An 11,218-nucleotide genomic window follows, 5' to 3' on the forward strand; every position below is an offset into this window, starting at 1 on the left:
ATCCTCTTAAGGCTTTTTAGGTGTAATTTGAGTTACAGCATACCACAACGGTGTTTTTGCAGTAATGTTGTTGGGCAAATATCATTGATGGCATTTTTATATGCAACACTGCTTTTTGGTATTTTAAAACCTCATAACAAGGTTACATCAGAGGTAGAACTATTTGTTAATGGTGGCTTAAATTATGATTTTAAATTAATTCAGATCTGCCCAGAGCTTTTTATTTATGTTACAAAACATGTCAACAACATATTTTTCCACATAATAATAATCATAATAATAATCATCATCATCATCAATAAATAAATAACAACTATAAAAAAAAAGAGTAAAATAATATATTTAAAGGCTATTTCTACACACACACACACACACCTGTTTTTCCTATAACATTAAAGAGGAGACTGGCCTTTCAGTTAGAGATGAAGAAAAATCTAGTGGCACTGGCATTGGCACTGGCAAATACTAAATAGCATGAAGTATGACTAAACTTGTATGAATATAAGCTGTTGGGGACACAAGTTTGAAGAATACTTGAAACAGAAATAATAATTTGCCACATTTTTAAAATGTCATGTTACGTTTAATTCTTCTTTGAGAATTTCAATGAGAATTTGCACAAAAAAGGGAATATGTTCCTAACATTCATGAAAATAATGTCATGGAAAATAAAAAATTATAATACAAATAAAGCCCATAATGGTCCTAAAATAGTCTTTTCCCTATTGCACTATGTTGAAAACGGTTGTGCTGATTAATATTATACATATAAATAGATATTATATATGATATTACAATTATTCATTTTCCTCATGAATAGAAAGTTGAAAAGAGTTTATTTGATGGAAATCTTTTGTAGCAACACTATAAAAAGGGGAAGATGTGGCCTAATGGTTAGAGAGTCGGACTCGTAATCCAAAGGTTGCGGGTTCGCGTCCCAGGCCGGCAGGGATTGTAGGTGGGGGGAGTGAATGTCCAGCGCCCTCTCCACCCTCCATACCACGACTGAGGTGCCCTTGCGCAAGGCACCGAACCCCCAACTGCTCCCCGGGCGCCGCAGCATAAATGGCTGCCCACTGCTCCGGGTGTGTGTTCACGGTGTGTGTGTGTTCACTGCTGTGTGTGTGCACGTTGGATGGGTTAAATGCAGAGCACGAATTCCGAGTATGGGTCACCATACTTGGCAGTATATCACTTCACTAAATCATCCATCAACATTATAGATCAATTCCCTTTCAAAAACAATTGTTACATTTTTATTTTGAACAAAATTTGAGTTTAGCAACTTAATTCTGTTAGCTGTGTGGGTTTGTGTTAGGAGACCTGTGCTGCTCTACATGTTACATCTCACAGCTACTTGATCCTGGAAACTGCACAAACCAATAACAGTAATTACACTAAACGAGTAGACTTCCTTATTCTCTTGTCTCTCAGACCCTCTGGTTGTGAATTAGAAACACTTGTGATATGGAACTACCAAATAACAAGTTCTTAATTTTGTAGTTGAAAGTCACAAAGTGTTCCAGAAGTAATTCTCTGCTGAGATAATAGTGTAGCAGTGAGATAGTACTGGGTGTCAGAGCGCTCCTCCCTAACGTAGGCGATCTCTTGTTATCCTGAGTCTTTGTTCTGAGAACTCATAGTGCAGGCGAGAGATAAAAAAAGAAATGATTCAGCATTGGGAGCTACAGTAAGGGGCTGCCTATGAATCATTCATTCAGCCTCTCTCTGGTGGTTGAGAGGAGCTCGCTCATCTATAACGCTCCATCTGAAGAGACACAGGAGGACATCTCCCTTATGGTACAGCTTTGCTTTCATCTCTCTTTCTCCGGTGTGTGTGTTTACACACCAGTTTTAGCTGACTGGGCAGGTAATGTGTCTCCGTAGCAATCCCACAGGCATGCTCTGGCTTTTTCTTGCTCTCTTTCTTTGAAGTTCATTCATTCGTGTTTCCCTATAGAGCTGGAGAGAATGGACAGGCCACCTTGGCGCCAGGACCGAGAGGGTTTGGTGTTTTGTTTGAATAGCTACTGTAAGTCTCCTCAGGCCAAATGTCCAGTATATTAGACACATTTTCAGAGAAAGTTTTAGGTCTTATTTTGAACAAATAAGATATTCAAATAATCAGATATTTGAAATTAATTGAAATTAATTTCATGTCATTTAATGTTCATGAAGCAAATCTTTTACTTCGGACATAAGAAACATGGTGCCTCTAATGATGCCAAAGCACAGTATATGGTATTTGTCAGACTGTGAAATTATTGCTCTTGATGTATGATGATATGTTGTCAGGTCAACGTCTGTGCGTTTTAGATTGGAAGGGAGATTATTTATTTATTTTTACAACTTAGAAATCAAATCAAAATTAGCTGTATGTGATAATAACCCTCCACCGAGGGTGATAATTGTGTTTATTTACATATTTATTGCATAATTGGATTTTTACCAGTAATATATTTGCAAATTTGTCATTATAAGATATTACTCTGATACTTTGTTCATACAGAAATTTCAAGTGAAGTATGAAATTTATATCTAGTAGCTACTGGTAAAGTATAGATAGTATAGTTAATATGTAATGTGTTAGATGCTCCAGGTAAATTAAACATTAAATATTTGATATTTCTAAGTATATCTTATTTAGCCATGTCATGACACTGCAAAACATTTTTTTTTATCTGATTAAGCTGCTGGTTCAACATTTTACTTGAAGTGAAATGCTTGCTTTTATCTAGCAACACTGGGGAAATAATAAAAAGAAAAGAAAAGAAAAGAAAAGAAAAGAAAAAGAAAAATAACAGATTTCATATCCAAATCTTCAACATATTGCAATATATAGAATATTGTATAGTAATTTTGCTTTTCAATATGCAGGAGTTCATGACATTGTTAGTAATTTTTCCCATCTCTGAACTGAAGAGGCTAGACACTATGGTGTTGTTATGCTGTTTTCATTTAGGGCTGCAAGCTGTTTTGCTGATTCGACCTTCTACAGGTCTCAAGGATGATTGTGTTGTCTTCTGATTTATTTCAGAGCTAAAAGGGAAATGCTCTGAGGTGGGTTTGATTATGTAGTGTGTTGATTATATGATAAAAATGCCACACATGAAAACGGTGATTGCAATTTATAGTGCAATATGCGATTTGTAGTCTGGAAGTCCACTAAATTAAAAAGCACAAATCAACCAAAGAATTGCAAATCAATTCGAGCAGTTGATTAAATTATTATACAAAAAAAGCTCAAAAATTACTGATTAGTGAGGCTCAATAGTTAACCTTATGGTCTAAGTATCAGAGATCAGATTTCAATCTTTATGTGGCAGACAATATAGCAGAAGTAAACATACATAGACTTTGAATGAGAGAAGTGAGCCAACGTAGAGATTTTGAATTTACCACCTAGCAAAGTCATACCAACCACCTAAAAAGCCTTAACATTGTGGTGGCAAGTATTACACAAGCAAGAACCACAAAATATCTTTACTCATTGGGATCTAGTTGAATATTCCTCCGCAGCTACTGAATTCTACTTCCATTGCACTTCCATCAACACTCATCATAGATTAAATGAACAAGTTTTCTAAAAGTGCTTCACTGCTTTGCAAGTCAGTTGTGACAGTGTTTGCTAGCAGTACTTTGTGCTGAAGTTCAGTATTGACCTTGATAAAGGTCAGACAGGGAATGTCGTCATTAAAACATTTGCTGTACATTAAACTGTAATCACTGCTAAAATCACACATTTCAAGTGGCATTACAAACGGTGTTTTCTTTTTGTGTTTTACTACTTGCTTGTATAAAGGGGAGGGACATTCTCATTCTAGAGAGCACTTGATTGGACAGAAATTTGGATACACCCCTGAGTACATGATGAGTCATCAACATATTTATAATTGCATATTTGTACCTGAAACATCCTTGTAAATTTGTCATTATAGGGCGTTCCAGATATGAAATCTCAGATGTTTTATTTTTTCATACAACAATTTCAAGGGTAATGTGAAATTGTTGTCACGTATACTGTAAATTAATAGCAATGTGTTATATGCACAAGGTAAATTAATTAATAAATACTTCTTATTTATAAGTATAACTTAGAAATGGCACTGTCGTGTAAAAAATATTAATACGGCTATAAAGACATGCATTATTAATTAAATTATTAATAATTTATCAGATTAAGCTGCTAGTTCATCATTTTACATGCAGTAAAAGTGCTGTGCTTGCTTTTATCTTGCAACACTGGAGAAAATAACGTGTCAGAATAATATCAAACTGAACGGTGACTTGCAACTTGCTATTTCTAGCCAGAGGAATGTGGTATCGGTGGAGGGACATTCTAGAAATTCCACTTTTATCCAAAGCGACTTACAATTGGGGAGTACATAAAGCCATTCTCCTTAAAGAGGCAAACAGACACAGGAAGTGCTCGTAATACCAAGTTTCAGGCATTGTTCAAATAAGTTAGCTAGAAGCTAGAATGTGAAGGGGGAAAAAAATTATAATTTAGGATGAAGTCAAGTTGTGTAGAAAGAGATGAGTTTTCAGCTGTCGCTTGAAAATTGTCAGGGATTCAGCATTCCGGATAGGGGTGGGAAGATCATTCCACCAGCCAGGAACAGTGAACGAGAATGTTCTGGAAAATGATTTTGACCCTCTCTGAGATGGTACCACGAGGCCTCGTTCGCTTGTAGATCTCCGACTTCTGGAGGGGGTGTAGATTCGTAATAGTGAGTGGAAGTAGGCGGGTGCTGAGCCTGTGGTTGTTTTATATGCAAGCATCAATGTCTTGAACTTGATGCGAGCCGCAACCGGTAGTCAGTGCAAGGAGATAAAGAGAGGTGTAACATGGGCTCTTTTGGGCTAGTTGAAAACCAGTCGTGCCGCTGCATTCTGAATCATTTGTAGAGGTTTCATTGTGCATGATGGAAGTCCAGCCAGAAGAGCACTGCAGTGGTCCAGCCTAGAAATGACAAGGGCCTGTAGAAGAAGTTTTGCAGCATGTTCTGTTATGAAGGGCCTGATCTTTCTGATGTTGTACAATGCAAACCTGCAAGATCGAGCAGTCTTTGCAATGTGGTCTTTGAAGGTCAGCTGGTCATCAAAGATTACACCAAAATTTCTGACCGAAGTTGATGGGGTACTTGTAGAAGAACCTAGCTGGATGGTGAAATCATGCTGTAGAGTTGGAGCTGCAGGGAAGACAAAAAGTTCAGTCTTTGCAAGGTTGAGCTGGAGGTGATATTCTTTCAACCATGCCGAGATGTCTGCCAGGCAGCCTGAGATCTGTGCAGCTACCCATTGGATCATCTGGTTGAAATGAGAGATAGAGCTGTGTGTCATTAGCATAGCAATGGTAGGATAAGTCATGTGCCTGTATGATGGGACCCATCGTAATGTATGGGTAATGTAATGTATATAGAGAAGAGGAGGGGGTCCAAGAACTGATCCCTGAGGAACGCCAGTGACCAGTTGATGTGTTTTGGATACCTCCCCTCCCCAGGCAACCCTGAAAGACCTACCAGTGAGATAGAATTCAAACCAGTGAAGTGGAATCCCTGTGATGCCCAGTGATAAGAGGGCGGACAGGAGGATCTGATTATTGACAGTGTCAAAGCAGCAGATAGATCCAGCAGAATAAGAACACCCCTGAGTGCATGATGATTAATCAATGTTTGTATTTGTTTACACAGAAGAGAAAGACTGTATTATATATATATATTGTATTATTATAAGTGTATATCTTCTGATAGACAGTTTTATCCACGTTTATGCTGGCAAAATAAGGCAAATGGCAGCTTCCTTAAATAATTTATTCAGACTTTGTTCTTTACGTGTCTTTCAGGAAATAAGTCCCTGGACAGCGGCATTGCCGAGATGGAGGAACTTCCTGTTCCCCAGAACATCAAAATCAGCAACATCACATGCGACTCTTTTAAGATCTGTTGGGATATGGACTCCAGGTCCAAGGAACGCATCACGCACTACTTTATCGACCTCAACAAGAAAGAAAACAAGAATGCCAACAAGTTCAAACACAAGGTGTGTGTTCACCACAGCTCTATATTCACTGATTCTTACACATCCTGATCTGACCTGATCTTCAGTAACTTTCTCAGGTTCATGTGTTTGCAGAAAGAGAACGGCAAAAACATGACTGTCTAATCATTTATTATCTGTCTCCTCTAGGACGTCCCCACTAAACTGGTAGCAAAAGCTGTTCCTTTGCCCATGACAGTGCGAGGACACTGGTTCCTGAGTCCACGCACGGAATACACTGTGGCCGTTCAGACCGCGTCCAAACAGGGTGATGGAGACTACGCCGTGTCGGAATGGAGCGAGATCATTGAATTCTGTACAGCTGGTGAGATGCACATTCATGCTTTATTTATTTTAACACAGGGTTTGCCAAATGGGGAAATGCTTATAATAAAATATATCAAATGTAAAATTAAAGGAAATAAATGGAACAGCACATTAGTTATGATGTAGCTTAGCGCATATCAAATGTTGCAATTTAATGAGATTATATAGTCTGAGTGAAGCATGGTCTCAGAGAGTCTCGGTTCATGGGAAATGCAGCTCCATCCCTGCATGTGCTGTAAGTTTAATGTGCATTTGGGAATGCAAGGTGTGAAGGGTTATTTACACATTGGCATAATTTCCAAAATTTTGGAAATAAAATTTACAACATTTCACTAGTATTCCACGAAAATGAAAGTTAAAGGATTTGTTAAAAGCTTGAGAGGTTGAAAACATAGAACTATATAAACTTATATAAACTTGTGTATATATAGTAAAATTATTATTATAAATATTATCAAACATTCAATAGTTTATGACAGTAATATAGTATCTGTCTTCATTTTTATAATTTGAGTTAAATAATATTAATACTAATAAATTATAATTATTTAATTTGATTGGGTTCCTAAAACACCAGTGTGAATCCAGCAACAAAATGCAGTTACAAATTCATAAAAACATTTACAAATTTTTTTTAAAATATTTGATCTATTTACTTACGTCATGTGACCATTAACCAACATCAGAGAAGTGTGAATATGCAAATGTGTTGTTAAATAATAATAATAATAATAATAATAAAATACTTAAAAACTGGGGGTACTTCATGTAAACATTTTTATTTATGAGGAAGATTGGGAATCCCTGCTATAAAGTATTGTTGATATGACCTCCATGAACCCATTTAGGCCATTATTGACTCATTTTGACTTCCTCCAATATGTTTATTTATATTGTTTATTTGTTTGTTTGTATCTACAGATTATTCCACTGTTCATCTCACACAGTTAATGGAGAAAGCCGAGGTCATTGCCGGCAGAATGCTGCGGTTCTCAGTCTTTTATCGAAACCAACACAAAGAGTACTTTGACCACGCAAGGTATGTTTCTACAGGGATATCAGTGCCAAATTATTAAAGGAACAGTCAGCTTTATTTCCAAACCTCCTTTCTTCTGTGGATCAAAACAGGTAAAATTCTGAAGAACTACCCTGCTGTTCTTTTCCATTTAATAAATATGGCTTAGGTCTGTAAACTTCAAAAAGAAGCTGGTATCAGACCAGTCCCCCTTCACTTGCATAATTAAAAAAGGCTCCTGGATATTCTTCAAAATCCCTTTGTGTTTTGAAGTCACATAGATTTAGTACCACATGAGGGTATGTACTGTAAGTGATGGCAATTTTAATTTCATATGAATATTAATTTTCTTCCTATTAGAACATCCCCAAATCCTGAAGGTTTTGCTTTTTTTATTAAAATGTTCTCTCTATTGTAAATTATCTTTCTAATTTTTAATTTACTTTTATGCATCCCATCTAACCCTGAGGTGATGGTAAAAAGTAAAAAGGTTTCTGATCAGACTGAGAATTAATCAGAAGACAGTTAATAATGATAATTTACATAAAGGCTGTTTTTTATTTACAGAGTAAAACAAAAATGAAAGACTATTGTGATCATATAATTTGTATATTTCATGCAATTAGGATTTATTTTGATTTAACATCAACCAGTTTTTACATTTTTGCTAAATAATTGCAAGACAAACTTAGAACGGTGAGATATGAAGTCAGAATTCTGTTATAATTCTGAGAACGTTTTTGCAAAATAATCACAACATCAATTCTGAACTGTGAGAAATTAAGTCAGAATTGTTACAAACATTCAATTTTGAAAGCAAGTCTGAATTGTGAGATATAATCTCGTAATTCTGAGAAACAAAGTAAAAATTGTGAGAAATTAACTCAAAATAAATAAAATAAATAAATTGTGAGATAAAATTCTTATTCTGATGGAAACGGGCTTCCATAGATTGTAAAAAAGATCTTTCTCCCAAACAAATGTTGTCTCGTTCTATCGCCATGAACCTATATGACTGTTTTTCAGAGAAAAACAAAAGGAGACATTCATGAGAATGTTGACTCTGCTCTTTTCCATTTAATAAAAGTGTATGGAAACTGCTGTCAAGGTCCAAATAGGACAAAACTGCATCATAACAATACCATGAAACTGGTCCTTGAGAATCATGTTCTTTTTGAACCCATTTGATAGCTTTACTATTACTTTTCCAGTTTCTGGATTAGCTGTAATGTGTTCTCCAGCTACTACAAGCTGTACTGATTTAAGGAGGTTAGTCACTGGCATTGAAGTTAAGTGCAAAAGACAGGAGAAAATGGTTTGGTTAAATCTAATTTCTTTTAGCACCAATGAACATCACCTCCATGAAGTCATTCGTCATTTACAGTGAATTTTCTTGTTGCAGGGAGGACCAAAACAACAAGATGTTGCCATCAGTGAAGGACAACAGCGGCAGCCACGGTTCGCCCATCAGCGGGAAGCTCGAGGGCATCTTCTTCACCTGCAACACAGAGTTCAACACGGGCAAACCCCCACAGGACTCACCATACGGCCGCTACCGCTTCCAGCTACCAGCCGAGGAGCTCTTCAGCCCCAAGACAAACCTGTATTTTGCCGACTTCTACTGCATGTATACAGCCTATCACTACGCCATTTTGGTGATCGCACCAAAGGACTCGTCTGGAGACGAGTTCTGCAAGCAGCGCCTGCCAGCGCTGGATCTCGCCAACAACCGCTTTATGACGTGCTCAGAGGATGAAGACGGCCAGCTGGTGTTCCACCACGCACAGGACCTTATCCTGGAGGTCATCTACACCGACCCCGTGGATCTGAGCCTGGGCACGGTAGCTGAGATCAGCGGCCACCAGCTCATGAGCCAGTCCACAGTCAACGCCAAGAAGGATCCCAGCTGCAAGACCTGCAACATCAGTGTGGGACGCTAACCTACGAAACTGAACCCTCCTGCTGCCTTGAACAGCACAGAAAATCGCCTTCTCCTTTCGCCGTCCTCCTTACCCATTATCGAACTTATCCATACTTCCTTCTGGTGTCTGTAAGGCTCCTCCACAGCATGTGTCTCACAGCTTTTGACAAATTGCTCTTTTCCGTTTACTAGCTTATGGATCTCGACCCGGGGTTGGGTTAGATATGCCGTGCTCCTATTTATGGATGTTGACCTGTCAAACAAACTGCTTCTTTAATCCTATTGGCTGTCAGACCTTCCTGTTAGAACGCAGAATTGTAACCAAAGTTTACACAAATTAACACTAAATGCTCACTCAAATCAGTGAATCGAGACAACCGTTCTTATGAGGCATTCTGAATGTGAGGATATCAAGTAAGATATCTCAAAAAACGTGATTGGACGTATCTGTAGCATGATTTCAAGATTTCAAAAAAAATTTGGAAACGTTGACATTAGCACTTCCATAACTTTTCTTCAGCAGTGTTTTATGTTATCTATTCCAACCCCTCCAGTATACTGTGATTTAACATATAATAAATGTGATACGATGTGTAGATAGAAAAATATTTATTTTTTAACTGGTGAATAGAAAATGGACATAATCAGAAGTGCACAATACAGGACTTTGGTGATGGAAAAGAAAAGGTTCACGATAAAGCAAATATATATATATATATATATATATACACTGTATAAACCAATGTAGAGTTACGTGCACTATAGCTAACATTCAAAAGCTACATTTGTCATTGTGGATGTGTACAGCAAATAAATTCTGGGACGACGATAACATGACAGAATAACCACACCTGATTGTAGCACAATTCAACAGTTTACGCTGGTTGGCATGCAAAGACACTACACAAAGATTGTAATAGTTCATTGCAGTAGAGCTGTCGGAAAGGAAAGATATTGATTGTTAGCTACTTGAGCAGAATTGCACTTAAAGCGCACATCCGCTTCTCATGAACATATCTCCTGCTTTGGGCTTCAGTATTGTTTTTAGTGTACAACGTGATTGGACAGTGTTCATTTTAACCAATATATCATTTGTTCTTCATATATAGGAGGAATACTGTGCTCTGTGATGGCCACGTACCATACTTTAACACGTTTTTGAAAAAAATAGATCTTTAAAAATACAGTCCTTAGCTCTTCTGAGAATCTTTTCAATTCTGGGTAGTATGTCTCATTTTGTGCTCCCTTTTTAATGCGAGAGACAAATATATGAGAAATAAACAATTACATTTGTTAGTTCACACAGTGCATACAATTATGGTTTGTTGCTGCTGTATTTTTATGTTAGGGAACTCATTGAAATTTGCATAAAACCATTATTTTAAGTGCTCTGAGTTGTTTTCTATTTAGAGCTTTGCATTATTTGACAGGCTAGAGACCGTGTCTAGCCCCAGAGAATAATGGATCCTCATTAGTGTGCGTAATGTCACCAAGTTCCTAATTATAATCATAGACTAGCTTCAAACAAGAGCAAGAAAATGAAAATTGCATATGATTCAACTTTGGTTAAAAAAATCGTCTCCAAAAATAAAGTGCCATATTCCATAAACATAGATGAATACTCTATATTTCCTTTTGCCCTTTGAAATCTGAATGAGGTTTGTATCGATCCGTCTCGCTCCGTACACAGCACAGAGATCGCACACGTTTATAATGTGATTATTATGTGATAGTAGCCACTGAAAGGCCTTGATCGGTTCGGCCCAACCCATTGAGTCTAGGGCTTTCAATGTGGTCAGAAATGATATTAAAGTGCATTTTAGCATCATTATGGCACAATTACGTCAAATGTAAAAACTCCATTTGGTCCAAACACTGGGTTCAACACTGAAAGGCAGAAAGAATATCTTTAACTC

The 11,218-nt window shown here is 37.2% G+C and overlaps 1 protein-coding gene across 1 annotated transcript; it reads left to right on the top strand.

Annotated features, from left to right (window-relative positions):
- Positions 1-1,731: 1,731 nt before the first annotated feature.
- LOC306857808 (phytanoyl-CoA hydroxylase-interacting protein-like) lies at positions 1,732-9,772 on the top strand. The gene is made up of 5 exons (XM_079397976.1): positions 1,732-1,800; positions 5,846-6,042; positions 6,190-6,364; positions 7,288-7,405; positions 8,784-9,772. Exons 2-5 carry the CDS (start codon positions 5,878-5,880, stop codon positions 9,319-9,321), a joined length of 996 nt encoding a protein of 331 aa, XP_079254102.1. The 5' UTR covers positions 1,732-1,800; positions 5,846-5,877; the 3' UTR covers positions 9,322-9,772.
- Positions 9,773-11,218: the final 1,446 nt, after the last annotated feature.

The sequence above is a fragment of the Barbus barbus genome (assembly GCF_936440315.1).
Source record: "Barbus barbus genome assembly, chromosome: 38".
Classification (NCBI taxonomy): Eukaryota; Metazoa; Chordata; class Actinopteri; order Cypriniformes; family Cyprinidae; genus Barbus; species Barbus barbus.

Bases quoted from the DNA above. Each gene is read 5' to 3' on its own strand.
- LOC306857808 (XM_079397976.1), top strand. From the start codon at position 5,878: ATGGAGGAACTTCCTGTTCCCCAGAACATCAAAATCAGCAACATCACA. The intron at 6,043-6,189 runs GTGTGTGTTCAC...TGTCTCCTCTAG, and splicing joins CCAACAAGTTCAAACACAAG to GACGTCCCCACTAAACTGGT. The intron at 6,365-7,287 runs GTGAGATGCACA...TTGTATCTACAG, and splicing joins CATTGAATTCTGTACAGCTG to ATTATTCCACTGTTCATCTC.